This window comes from Malurus melanocephalus, unplaced genomic scaffold (assembly GCF_030028575.1).
Source record: "Malurus melanocephalus ecotype Western Australia unplaced genomic scaffold, MMel_1.1 scaffold_923, whole genome shotgun sequence".
NCBI lineage: Eukaryota > Metazoa > Chordata > Aves > Passeriformes > Maluridae > Malurus > Malurus melanocephalus.
Window position 1 is genome coordinate 41,246 of NW_026624155.1, and position 15,060 is coordinate 56,305.

General features: G+C 42.4%; 1 protein-coding gene across 1 annotated transcript in view; it reads right to left on the reverse strand.

The window, feature by feature from the left end:
- Positions 1-9,016: 9,016 nt before the first annotated feature.
- Positions 9,017-15,060, reverse strand: part of PCDHAC2 (protocadherin alpha subfamily C, 2) — a 47,020-nt gene continuing 40,976 nt past the window's right edge. The window contains exon 4 of the mRNA XM_057386160.1: positions 9,017-9,623. Coding sequence (XP_057242143.1) covers positions 9,313-9,623 — 311 coding nt within the window. The 3' untranslated portion in view covers positions 9,017-9,312. The remainder of the gene's footprint in view (positions 9,624-15,060) is intronic.

Sequence of the window (15,060 nt, forward strand, 5' to 3'; positions counted from 1 at the left end):
GACTGGGGTTTGTGGAGTTTGGGGATGTTTGACTCCTTGGCTTGTGTTAATCACTGGCCATTTAAATTTACAAATGGCTGAAAAACCTGGAGACATCTGTTGGGGAAAGGAGGGACAGGGCATTTCAAAGCATTTTAATGAGTTTTCTGTAACAGAACTTGAGGTAGGTGGGTGGGCAGGAGAGCAGAAGAGAAGCTGACATGATGGGCTTAGACAGGAAGTGTTTGGAYAGTTTTGTCATTTTAAATGTGTGTCTAGACATGGGCAGAAATCCARTCTTGCTGAATATGCCCAGTTCTGCCCTTTAGGGGAGCTAGAGCTGGGAGGAGAAGGAAATACATGGAAAATACAGGAAGATGTCATTTCCTCCATGCATTTAGAAAAGGCCACAGGACTTGTGATTGAGAAAACTTACCAGAGCAGAGGAAATTACCTCACCCAGCTGCACAGGCAAGAAGAAACTTGGGATCTTTCAGGATGGGCTGAGCCAAATCATTATTTGCCCTGTGGGTGAGTAAGCATCAGGTCATCTATCCCATTTGCCACCACAATGCCACCATTGATTAWCTGCATGTATGGATTTGGAAGCCAGCCCTAAGAACAGGTACCAGCAGCCCAAAGCCCACTGGCACTGACAGCCAGCCATATAAACATAGGGTGAAGGGTGTCCTTACACACTGAGGTCAGGGAGCACAGACCCCTGGGGTTCAAGAGATTTTAGTACAAACCTCTGTGCAGGGGAAAGACAAGAGTTTGCATAACRTAAATTATCCTGTGGGGCGTGCAGCCCTCCTGTAAATGCTCAGTGTAACATCTGTGCTCACACACACCTGCAGTTTGCCTGTGACCTATTTCCAGTCTCACACAGCTGCACAGCTCTGGCAGGCACAGCAGCAGCGCTTCACCATAAACCTCCCTTGCTATAGAGGCTTTCCTCTGCAAGTTAATCAATGCACAACTAACTGCACCATCAATATTGATCAGGCTGACAAGGCTTTGGCATTATAGCACTGCAATATCCTGTTRCTTCCAAGCTGCTTTGCAGGAGCCTCTGTGCATATTAATGAATGAACCTACGTGGCTTGACAGGTTCACAGGGGGAGCTCAGCAGGGCACAGTAAGGGCCCAAGCAAAGATGCTTTATAGGAATTTTAATTTTTTCCTAGATACTAAAAAACAGAGCGATATAACTCACAGGTCAGCAGTTCCTGCCACAAGCCCAGCAGCATATTTGACAGCTTTAAAGATGATATAGGCTGTGCATTTGTGAAAGCCTGCTTGACCCAGGGGGCCATTAGCAAGCTCTGTAAGCAGACTAGCCACTCCCTATGACTGAATGTAAGTGCATTTAGTGACCTGGGCTGACCTGTCACAYTTTGAATCTCTGGTACCTTCTAATGCTTTAAAAGAATTCAGTCACACAACACTTTTATCACTTTTTAGCTAATAAATACGTCTTTGCTTGTGCTGCTGGGCAGAATCTGATCCAATGTGGCCAGCTGAGACCTACCCTTATGTGTATGAAGGCAGCCTGAGGATAAAATAAAACTGGTTTCACCTTTTTGTGTCATTTGCTGCTTGAGAACAGAAGGAGATACTTGTGCCTGCTGCTTTCAGTGCAGTCACCCTTCAGGGTAAGATCCAGCTCATCTTCAGGATTACATTTATATTGTGACTGCACTGAAGTAGATTAACAAGAGATTGTTACACACAGCTTTGGAAAGCTTAAGGTAGCTTTTGTGGTGCCTGGTGGCTGCTTRTATTTCTACAAAGAACTTTCTGAGTCTACGAGTAGCTGGACTAATACAATTTACACACCCTTGGGGTTAGGCAGATCCTCTTTATTGTGTAAACACCCATCAGGAGCTTTGTGGATCATTCTCTCAGATGTCGGTACCTAAGTGTTGTATAAACCCTTTTTAAGCATGTAAGAAGACAAGCATATTCTAGGCTCTAGATTTTTCATTATTTTAGGCTTGTTCCTCATGTAGCAAACACCTCAGGAAGCTTCCACAATGGAGGTGAAAGGTGAGAGCAAGTTCAGCAAAGTTAAGCCCTATCCCTATGTGGATCTGGTGCCAGATGAAACAGCTCACAGTTGGGCTTCACAGCATCTGGAAAGAACCAGGAAGAAAAAGTTGCTCTAGGCAGATCCTGAGCCTCTTGTGTCAACCCATGGAACAAGGTTCTGGGTCCTCATTGAGCCTAAGGCTGTTTCCACCACAGYTGATGATGAGGAAGATGGACATCAGTCAGCAAAGGCTTTAACAGTGTWGGTAATTCGGGGGTAGGAGGGGCAAAGTGTCAGAGGCCTGAAGTCCTMGTGTACAGAATTGATTTGATTTGTAATTGCTTAGCACACCACTTCACACCTGGGAGACTTCAGGTAGGMTTCTTTAAACACCTACAGAAGGAAGTTCTTCAAGGTAGGGAGTCATTCATGCCCCCCTTGAAGAGGGCTGAGACTTCGGATATTTTCAGCCTAGCTTCTTCTGGAATCACACACATTGTTGTCATTGAGGCTGCACTGAGTAGAATCTGAGCCACAGAAAAGATGGAGGATTTATGTAACAGGAAAACTATTGCAGGACTGAAAGTCTAGGGTGGCTGTGATTGATGTGTTTTGACAATTACTACGTCTTGTCAGGCTTGTTGTGCAGCRCCGTTCCCATAACTAATGGGCAAGGACTTTCTAATTCTCCTCAGTGCAGCTCAAGTGGTGCCAAGACACTTGAGGTGTCCATAAAATATTGCCAAAGGAGCTGGAACAGGGCTGCCAGGGCCTGCTSTRAWGTTATCCCATCTCAGTGCTGAAGCCTGAAATCACAAGTAGKGCCCCAACACTGATGMACTGCCCACTACTGAGCTCCCAYYGGCACAAGGCTCAGGTGTGACTCYRGCTGGGGTGGCACATTGGTGACATKGTCACCCTTCACTAACACCGCCCCATAGGTGTGCCCAACACCCCATGTGTGTGCCCTATTGCCATGGTGTGCCTGCAGGGTAACACTGCCCMCCTGGCAGCATGAATGGGGTCATCTCTTCAGGACATGTCCCCCCTCCCACCTGCCCCCCCACCATAATGAAGGAACTTGAGGAGTGGGAGTGACAACAGACTCAGGGCTGCTTTCTTTGGTATGAAGGCAAACTTAGTACCTCTGACTCTCTGTCAGGGCCTGGCTTTAAAATCCAGTTTTCAAGCCAAGCATGTCTGTTTTGTAACACGCTTCAGACATCARTTCTTAAATGTGGATGAGTCACTTGTTGTCTTTTTGCAGACAACAGTGACATAGCTCTGGGCACCACTGGCAGGAAAACCTTTTTAATATTTTCAAGCTGTGTGGCGTTCTGAGAGATGTTTACTTCACCACATCTCTGTCATCTTTTGATGTTAATACCTGTGWCAGAGTGATTTCATGGAGGCAGTCCTGGGATATGAAAGGGAATCCAYGGTGCAGTATAAAATACGCTCTTCTCACCATGTGGCAGAGATAATGCTGTGGTACTTCATGATGAAGGATTTCATTCATTAGTTCTCTAAGCCAGCCTAAGGCACCAGAACTGCAAGTATTCTAGAAGTAGGTGCCTAATGCCACCATAGTAGAACCACCTTGAAAAATCAGATTTTCATGATACCTCAGCAGTACTGCCACCAACAGTGGGGGATGAAGTATTCTGTACAACAACATAACCATGTCCCAGATTTTTAYAGTTAGAATCATGGAATGGTTTGTGTTGGAAGGGACCTTAGATAYGATCTAGTTCCAGCCTTCTGTTTTGGGCATCTTCTGGAACATCCTCCACTAGACCATGTTCCTCCAAGCCCTGTCCAATCTGTCCTTGGACACTTCCAGGGATGGGGCAGCCACAGCTTCTCTGGRCAACCTATGCCAGGGCCTCACCAGTCTCACAGGGAAAGATTATTTCCTAACATATTATCTAAACTGACAATCTCTCCGTTTGAAGCTATTGCCCTTGTCCTGTCACTCCAGGCCCTTATAAATAGCCTCTCTCCATCTTTCATGTAGGCTCCCTTCAGGTCCTGCAAGGCCACAATTCAGTCACCCCAAAGCTTCTCCTCTCCAGGTGAACAATCCCAGCTCTCTCAGCCTTTCCTCCCAGCAGAGCTGCTCCATCCCTCTGCCCATCCTGGTGCCTCCTCTGGCCTGGCTCCAGCAGCTGCAGCTCCTCCCTGTGCTGGGCCCCAGGGCTGGGGCAGCTCTGCAGGTGGGGTCTCACCTGAGCACAGGAGCAGAATCACCTCCCTTGACCTGATGGTCACTKTGGGATGAGCTCAGGATATAGCTGGCTTTTTCTGCAAATGCTTGGATACACACACAGCCCTCACCCTGCAAATGCAGAGCAGCATCACTGGATCCTGCAGGGATCCCTCTAGGGATCCACAGAGAGGAGAATGRACCCAGGAGAGTAGAGTACAGCATCCCCATATCCAGAGCTAATGGAAAATTAATGTATATGCTATCAATATTGATTCCATAGCATGCTAGTTTAACCTGCACAAGGTCAGTACAATGTGATAAAGCATTTATTTTGTTACAGCTGTTCTATGTGTTCTCTGTCTGTTCAGTTTTTTCGCAGCCAAGCCATTTGCTCAGGCATGTGTGAGCCTACCAAAGCTTCTGATGTGTTTCCAGCCACCACACGGAGCCCTTCATATCCACAATTTATTACTGCCATGCTTGGAGCCCTCAGCCTGTCCTATCCTACCCAGAGTATCGATTTGCTTCAAGCAGATTCAGCTATGAGGTATATCAAAACATTGCTCAGCTGTTCATTCTTTTCTCCTTCAGAGAYTTGTAAAGGAAGAAACCAAAGGACTTCAGGGTACACTTACTTGCCAAAGCCAAACTTTTGATCAATGTGATATTTTTGCATATTTACAGGAGCCTTAACAGAGCACAGGACTCTTGGCACTGTCTTAAAAAGGCATCTGTGTAACAGTGATGCCTTAGAATTTTTAGTTTCTGTTTTCATGCATCTGTATTCTTAAACTTCTCTATTATAGCACTAAAGCTCCCGTTCTCCCATCTTTAGACAAAACAATCCTTCTCTGAGCCTGAATCCAAGGACACCTCACTGCCTCAGAACCCCAAAATATGTAAACAACATCGGGGTTGTTTGGGGGGGGGAGCAAGTTCGGGGTGGTTGACATCACCATCTAAAAGTATCACTGGGGAATTGAGGCCCAATATGTTAATAAGACAGAACTTATAAAAGGTGAAGATCTCATGACTCGGTGTCCATTTTGGGTGTAGCCTCAGGAGAAGGTTTTTGTCTGCCCTAATGTACCAGGGGGCCTGTTACACCTGTATTAAAGTTSTTTATTCTCAGTCTCTTAAGTTTGTCTGGCCTCTGTTTCAGGTGAGCCTGATTTTTAGGCAAAAACAGGCAGTAGATTCTGAGCAATCAAACAACAGCAAAACTGAAGAACCTGCTCATGCTTTAGCACGCAAATGAGGATAATGGCTCAGCTCCTTCCTTGATACTTGCCTTACATGAGATCCACAAACTGCTGCTAGGGGAGAACTGGATAGGGAAGGAACATTGKACATGGCTTATTTTACCCAGCTGTTGATTGAAGAGTGTCTTGAAACACATCAAATGTGAGTGAAGAAGAAGAGGAAATGAAACTACCTGTAATTAATTCCATGACTGATCTTCATACACGAAATTTGGGAAATGCATTTTGGGTTCTATGTTCTTCCCCTTATGTGAGATGATTGGAAAACTTTTAATTGGATCCCCTYAAATGATGTGCAATGACCCAAGTACTAAGCAGAAAGAAACTGCACAAGACTAACTCTTAGGAGCCTAATGTAAAATGAGATATATTTTAATGACAGGATGTAATTAATATACAACATAACTCAGGTTTATTGTTGTAAAAGCCCAAGAGTTTTGATCACTGATCTTGTATGCATAGAAACCAGACTTCCAAAGACAATATGCTCACAGAAGGTATATATGGATTCTGAAAGAAATAAATTGTTTCAGTGGTAAAAAGCTCAAACTGTAATTTTCTTGTTAGCAAACTCCGCAGTGTATTTTTGTCTTGCTCATTTAATTGTCATAACAGGAGGATAAAAGAAATTTTTGTTTCTTAATTCGTGCTGTTATTGGCCACCTCTGGTTCTCACTTTCCGTTGTTACATGGTGTCAAAACAGTAATCCCTAAACTGCAGTGGAATTTGCAAATTCTGCACCCACCTCCCCCTGGTCTTCCACACATACTTTGTGCTAAGGGTTTCTCCTCCTCCTGATCCACCAAAATCAAGGATGTCAGTGGTATAATTTGTATATTAGTTATGAAATAGCCAAAATTCACTGTAGACATCTCAACATTCTAGGGCTCAAATAAGGAAATATTTTTATGAAATCTGGTAAGGTGCCTGATTAATTCTTCTGAAAACACAGTGAATCTGTGGAATGTATATCCTCCTAGTGCAATCCAGCCTCTTTTCAAACAATTCCAGCAGGAACATCTCCTCCCCTCTGAGAGTTTTTTCTCTGTTCTGTCAGGTCTCCATACTGGAATGATTATCATMATTGATAATAATACTGGAATAATTATTTTCAGATATTCTCCTTTTGTCTCCCAAGGCATGCAAGCATACAGTACTCCTGCAGTAAGCACCTGCAACAAAGGCAGCATTGGTAAATATAATTTTGTGTTCAARCCAGCAAAATGGAGACACACTGCAGCTTTTGGTTCATTCCAATAGATGCAAGCCTTGGAAAACCAGCTGTGTATGGCCACTGATGAAAAATGAATGAATCAGACTGCCTTGCATAGGGAAAATGCAAGCACTCAAAAGAAAAACCAATATTCAATTAAAATCTAAAAATAATCAAATGTTGAAGATTCCTGTAAGAATTAAATCTTTGTACTGGTTTTTTGCCAGAGGCATTGARAGAACTACTTTATGGTGAATACAAAACAACAGTATCCTTCTGTGTGTGTTTAAGCTACCACTGCAACTACGGTTGATGAACGTTTTGGGAGCGATTGGATTAGTCACCAATAAAAAAAAATACATCTGAATGTACTTGCATAGCACATTTGCATAAAAGAACAGTTCCCTCCCCAAAGCTTAGTTTTTTTCCTCTTGTCTAGCCTTTAAAAGTGAATCAAGGATTCTCTTTYTTGAGTAGCACCTTTTTATTGCCAGTAAAACAAGACTGGTAACAAAAAAAACCCTCTAAATAGACCACATGAGGCCATTGGTGGTTCATGCTTTGAGATAYGAATTCTTTTATTAGAGCTTTTCTGTGATGTTTTAAGACTTGCTGCAGGTTCTTAAAAATGAATAGGAATTGTTCTATTCTGAACTGTCAGCAGTTTGGAAACTTAAAACATCCAGGACATGTCTCAAGAAATCCAGTTGTTCTCTTTGATCCTAGATTAAAGGGCCTGYTAGAAATTTCAGAGCTATGTAGTTTCTTACACAGTTCCAATTAACACGACACTTGAGCTTTATTCTGTGAATGTACAATAATGTAGAAAACTCCTTGGAATTCCCTCATCAGCTATATTCTATTTAAAAATACATGTATTGGTTTTATATCAACATCCTCAAYCACATTCAATACTCCATTTATACCCTCAGGTTTAGTAATTCACAGAACTTCAGCTTCACAGATTCTTACCAATAAATCCCAAAATGCATGCATGGCTTGGTTTAAGAAAGATATTTTACTTGTGTTTCATACACAAAGAAACCGATAATCAACAGTGGCTTAAAAAATTAACACTACTCCACTTTTTCACAAGTGTACAAAAAAGAAATAATGAATTTACATTCAACGGTAAAGCTTAAAGTCCACTCTAATAATAGTTGCATTGACATTCACATACACAAGCACAGAATAAATATTTCAGGATTCTTATAAGAGCATACAGCATACATACAGTACTTGAATTTTACATAAGGAGTGTTAGTAGGGTCAGAAATTCATAATCTCATAGAAAAGTAAAACTAAAATCAGAAAAGGTCGTGTGGGAGGTAACACCAAGGTACTGCACAGAGCTAGCAGGTCAATAAATCCATTTGTGTGAGGAGTTTGCTTCTGCTTCTTCATATTAGGACAGTTTGTTTGCAAAGGTGTATTCAAAGTGCAGATTAATGCAAAAAAAAAGAAAAAGAGAAGATATTCTTGTATTTATTAATACATGCAAGAGGCAGCCCCCCAGTCACCCGACAGAATAAAGCTGTTATTGGCAAGTGGCCGATATAATACAGATGTTTCAGGCAATTTTTCTAAAGCACTTTAATAGCAGCAATTGTAATTTATAATGGCTCTAGATTGACTTCTGTTTGGGTTAAAGGGCATCATATTTCTTTAACATTTACAGCTATATTTCTTTATAAATAAATATCTCAAATAACAAATAGCATAGTTAATGTTAYTTTTTTCTCTCTTTTGCATAAGTGTCGTGGAAAAACTCTGACCTTTTCAGAGACATAATGTGCAAAATAATGTGGAAATAGGGACACAGAGCATCACAGTTACATTCCTGGGATGTCAGCCCAGCCCTTCTTACACTCTGAGGGCTAGCCTTGCCAGGGTAATGCAGGGCTTTAAGGGACAATTTTTTCCAATGGCTTGCTTAGTAAAGAGATATAATTTATGGTCTCTTAAAGAGCTGTAAATGTGASGTTTCATTTGAAGCAGTGTGTACAATACGTCATGTATAGGAATCAGTATTTCCACACAGTGACTTCTCAAGATTTGACAAGTCTGCTTATCTCCTTTCAGATATTTTCTCCCCAGCCTGAACATCTTTGAACATATGTGTTCATTAGGTGTTTCCTCTATTGCATATTTACCAGCTCTTCTTGCATTTTATAATCTAATCTCATATCACCTAGCTGACATCTGCACACAAATATTTCCAATCAGATAGAGGGTGCACAACATTAAAACTTTTAAACCTGTCCTGTAAGTGTCATCAAGACAGGAGCACAGGAACCACAGTGCAGAGTCCAACCTCTCACTGGCTGTACTGTGAAGATTCTCCCTTTCGGCGTAGGAGAAAGGAAACTTGTGTCTGCTTTTTAGATTCTGAAAACAAGCCAGAGTGGAGAAAAAGAGTTAACACCAGACTTAATAAAGCTTTTAAGACAAAACCTGTTAAGCAATTTAGACAGACACTGAATTTCCTGCTGATTTTCTCAAGTCTGTACATACAGGAAATTGGTTAACAGTAGGAAGAAGTTGGGATTTGCTACATAGGAGAAATTTGCCATTATTACAAAAACTGGCTAAGTGGGTTCTTTCAGTATAACTCCCTCACTGGTCACTGTTTTCAGTGGTGCTGTTGCCCTTTTCTTTTTTCTCCTGAGTCTTGTTTCCCTTCTTCTTTTTCTTCTTTTTCTTGGTCTCTTCTTTCTTGCCAAAGGTTATGAAGTCACTTTTGTCAATTTGGCTGTTTGGTGGCTCCTGCCGGATGGAGATGATTGCAGGAGATCCTGGGATAATGAATTTGTCTGGCAACTCACCAGGACCACCTTGTTTGGAATTGCCGGGTCCAAATTTAAAGGTCCAGCTGTTGCTGTTCACACCAGCTCCCACTGGGGGGGACACCTCTCCTCCCTCAGGTTCTGAAAAAGTAAAAACATCAAGAAAAGCTTAAAGCATCTTTAGACACAAGCACTCATTGAGCAGCAGTTCTCTGTTTGAAAGCTACGACTTCAGCCTGCAGTGACTCTTGGTTGCCTGGCTGCTCATCTGGGGGTTATCCACTGGTTCTTGCCCCAKCTGCTCAGGGTTAGCATGCACTGACTCACTCCACACACTGCTGRGCCCAACAGGCTCTGGATTCCGTGCTGTTCTCTTGGGTTTGAAGTGTACAGAGATCACTGGGATGCAGCCCACTGCAGTGTTTTGTAGCAGGAAACACAAGCACGTGCATTGCATGGCAAAAGGGTATGTTTGAGGGTGTTGAGTCCTTTGAGGTGGGCTCAGAAGGGTGGCAGGGCAGGGGGTGACAGCCTTGGCATTATGTACATCCAGGTGGGTATTTTAGCAAACCATTCCATGATGGATGTGCCCAGGAATCATCATGCAGGGAAAGAGTGTCTGAAGGGAGGGTGTCAAGAGGGTGGAATGGAGGCAGGCTCTGCTCTGGGGCTGAGCAATAGGACAAGAGGTAACAGGAACGGATGCCCAGGAAGTTCCACCTGAACATGAGGAAGAACTTCSGCCCTGTGCAGTGACCGAGCACTGAAGAGATTGCCCAAGGACAGTGTGGGGTCTCCCTCACTGGGGATATTCCAGAACCATCTGGATGTAATCCTGTGCCATGTGCTCTGGGATGACCCTGCTTGAACAGGGAGGTTGGAGCAGATGAGCCACTGTGATCCCTTCCAACCTGAYCCATTGTGTGATTCTGAGTTGGTGCATTCCAGACAGGAACCTGAGGCCAACGAGTGTGTGTGTTTGTGTGTTGGTATGGATGCAATGTGGCTGAGCAGCAGACACAGCCCTAGAGCAAAAGCAGGAGTGAACTGAATTGCCTGGGCAGAGATACRGCAGGACTGCTTCCATCAGGGTGCACAATCTGGTCTCAGAAACATTAATGTCTTCACAGAATCACAGCATGTTCTGATATGCTCTCTAGAACACAGTATTTTATGCAGGCAAATAKAAAGTGACGTTCTGTCCCCAGATTTAGGCTTGCAGCACAAAGCAAGTTTTAATTTCATTTCCATTATTTTGATTAGATTGAGCTAATCAGATTGAAATGTTTGTCTATGTTRCTCTGACAAGGACAATTTTCTAGCACAATAAAATGTAACAGAATTAGGTTTTGCTATGAGAGAAAGCCTCAGACTTTGTTGTACTCTTTCCTTTCAAACTTTGAACATTTATTATAGTTTCTACAGCTCCCAATTTTAAATAGGAACAATGTGTCTGTTTTAATGTATCATGTTAAGTGTTTAAACAGCTGTGATCAGGGGAAATCTCAGTGTTATGCACTGATGCTAAAGCCCTCAAACAAGATGAGAATATTCTTATTTACACCCTAAAAGTGCAGTAACAAGCATGGGACCTTCACCCTTATAAGCCACACATAAGTCCTCACAATACCACACAAACAATTCCAACATCACTGATGTCTCAGCATCGTGTATCAGAGATGTCCAGGTGAAGAGATGGATGGGGGAGAAGAAACTGAGAAATCCTASGTCTCTCACTGGTTAAAGACAGCAGGAAGAAAAAGCAGACAATCTAGAGGGAGGTCCCCAATGTTTTGCCAGTAAATATCTGGTACTGACTGCTCTGTACCCCTGCAGCCATAATGAAGAATGCTGTATKAACTTTAGCAGCTCCTGTATTTCTTATTCCTCAATGATTCTTCATCTTCTGTTATGTTGTTTGCACAATTTTCTATTTTATKAAATAAATGGTGTGGTGCACACAGACATAAGGCTCTCCTTTTAGGTTCAAAAGCTGAAAAAACTTCTTTTGCTGCTTGACAGCCTTTCTCCTGCCTGGCAGCAAAACAACCATGGCTAGGAAGCATAATTCCTTTTTAAAGTGTTTCTGTACTGATGCAGGACATYCATGTTACAGAGCCAAAGAAATGTGTACACAGAGCTGTGTCTGAGACCATCCTTGGAATCTTTGGCATCTCTGAACCTCCATGGCACATGGGGGTGACATGACTGCTTTTACAATGTGATGTTTAATCAAGAGCTAGTAGAGACTGTACACTTCTTTAGCCCCTAAGACTGTATTTAATGAAGAAGAAGCTTTGACTTTATGTTCTTTCCAGGAACTGCTGACGTTGTTTTAGTGACTTTAACCTCTCCAGTCTCTAATAGCTTTTTTTAAGTTATTATGAATCCAAAAGTTCCTCTATTTTATCAGTTGTTGCTTTTCTGCAAATTTCCTATGGTCTTAATTATCAGCTTCAGATATTTTACGTGTTTCCTGTTAGTAACAATAATGTCCTCGAAAGTCCTTTCATAATAAATTCATTAATATGAACCAGCTTTCACTTCTGCTTAATAAATTGTTTTGCTCAGGTACCTTTTATATCTGAGATGATTATTTCTCTGAGATGATAAATTACAAAGGTGGGAGTTGTGTGCCTTGGCCTTTTTCCAAATTATTAATCAATTATCTTTCTACTACAATACAAACGTGAGCTTTCATAGAGCTGCATATAATAAATTAAGCCCTATTTGACAAATAAATCCTCTATTTTTCCTGACAAGCCCACACAATGTGTATTCCAAACATTGGCCCAGACCCAATGCTCTTTTTCTGTTCCTGGCAGGAGAAAGACAGCTGAAGGTGACCTCAAATCATGTTTGACCCACCCTTGCTCTGGCTGGGGAGAACCCTGTAGCAGTGAATAGCAGAAAAATTACTTTGAAGACTACAGGGTGACAACACTTTATGAGCTGCAGGGCTMTCACAGCACAGCTGAAACAGCAGYGTGTGGCTGTGCCATTTTGATGACAAGCACATAAAATGATAGAATGGCCTGCATTGGAAGGGACCCCAAATATCATCCCTGYCATGGGCAGGSACACCTTGCTCAGTGGCTCCAAGCCCTGTCCAACTTGGCTTTAAATCCTTCCAGGRATGGGRCARCCAGAGCTTYTCTGGCAACCTGTGCCAAGGCCTCYCCRCCTTCACCTTRTATTCTTCCTATTATCTAATCTAAACCTACTCTCTGTCAGTTTGAAACCATTTCYCYCTTGTCCTGTCATTCCAGGCCCCTGCAAATAGTCTCAATCTTTTTTGGACACTCCCTTCAGGTACTGAAAGAGGCATTTTGGTCACCCTAATCAACTTAGTAGGCCACACACAGGACATGGGACAATGATAGTGACTTCACGTTGTCCATTTTATCACACAAATAGAGGCACATGGAAGAATCCAGAGTATCCTTGAGGTCCAGAATCTCCTGCATGAAACCTCTTYCCAGACTAATCGAGTACACATACAYATCTGCMCTTCTGAAATCTAATTCAGAGYAGGAAAACAACCCTTTAATCTGGTTCTGCCTAGGCAAATCAACTCACCAGATGAAACTCAATAGCATTTGTCACAAAAACATCTGACTTTATGTATCCAAACACAACAAACCCATCACACTTAGCCTGGAATCAGGATTCTTTTAGACTCTGGGGGTTTGCTTGCTCTTATGTGTGGTTTTCTCCCAGACCCAGAAAATRTTTGTTGTCCATACAAGCATTTTAATACTCCTTAATACTCACTAAGCCAAAGGAAACTAATTATTCTTACTGCTGTGTGGAGAGCTTGCATACAAAAAGACAGAGACATGCAGAATCTAATGAGTTAACAGCCATCATTTCCTACAAGTGGGGCTTCACCAGTCCTCAGGAAATGTTTCTTCTGCGTGATTTACCTGATAACATGTGTGTTTATCTGTATTGGCAGGCTGGAAGGTCACAGTTCAGCTGTACTAGCAATGTTGTATGTTTAGGCATTTCAGATCAAGGATAAATGTCATTTACTYCCCAGTTTCCAAGCCTTCCTTAAACATCTCTTCTGTTTCTTATCAGCAGGAATTCAACAACAAAGGGTTTCTACTTACATGTTATTTTACATTTAATGGGATTAGCTGTACTTCTCTCTCCTGTTTTTTTGGTATTTTAATGAATGCTTCAATTTTGTTTATTAAACTTAGAGGAAGATCTAAATAAAACAAAGCCACTGGTTATATTTATAACACTTAATTTAAAACATTACACTTCTTTTCTTCCTACAGCTACAGAGCAGGGGCTGCCAGAGTTCATACATAAAAGCTCAGAGTCTGGTGATTTCCTGGGGTAACTCATAGGATTACTTTGGACACTAACCCTTTCTTTTATTCYCAAGGAATACGGCAGACTTCATGCTCAATGACCAAATAATTAAATTTTTAAATGCGTGCATGCAGCAGAACCCAWAATCTAGGCTGCACCTGCAAGTCCTGATGCTTCTTTGCCCGTGTGTCTGCAAGCTAAAATGGGAGATGAACTTTTCACCCCTTCCCTTTCCTACTCTCACCGAAATACAAGTGTCTCAGTAGACTTTAAATGGAACCCAGAGCAGCAGAGACTCTGCAGTCGAGTAGGTCACATATTTAGTTGGCATGAAAGGACTTTTAGGATGTCTTTCTAAATACTTCTTTTTCCATCCCGTGACTGCTGTCTGAAATGCACAGGCAGATTTAAACAGTAAAAACCTCCATATCCTTAAATCACCTATCTGGAAGCTGAAGGGAATAGGGYATGGTGCATAGCTAATTTTTTTCCTCTTCCAGAGGCATTTACTGGAACATCATACATTGTAGCCCTCTACCTCTCACAGGACTGGAAAAACAGAAATCTCGGTCAACAAGCACTTGTTCAACAGGCCCTAATTGCTCTGAAACACCCAATTTCCTACACAGTGCCAGACATAGAGGGTCATGTCTGCCCAGAGAAACTGTGGTTGCCCCATCCCTGAAGTGTCCAAGGYGGGTTTGGACGAGGCTTGGAGCAACCTGRTCTAGTGGAGGGTTGGAACTGAAAGAGCTTWAAASTCCCTWCAATCCAAACCATTCCATCATTCTATGTTGATGTCATAGTCTCCAAGATTCCAGAAAGGAGCAGGTTGCAGGTGAATTGTGTCACCTCAGTGAACCTCACTTGCATGCTCCAGGCAGTCCTGCTCCCAGCACACAGGTTTTTCATTTTTTACCCATGCTCTGTGCAGGACTCCTACAAGGAACCAGCTCCCTAAAATTTAACCTGTAGTAACTGTAGGTACCTACATTTGTTTTTCTTACAGAGTTAGATGTCCCTTTTCTAAATTCAGCCACCAGAAACRTGGGCATCCAATCTACCATGTCTACTTTAATTCATCCCATGATCTAGAAACAGACAGGCACCCTCAGAAGGCAGTTCAACCCACCTGGCTTAAAGGCATGATCTGAGAGGTATTGAATTGGAGACTATCACTCTCTTTGGAGATTTTGCTTTCTACAGCTCCCTGACAGGAGACTGTGGCCAGGTGGGGATCAGCCAATTCTCC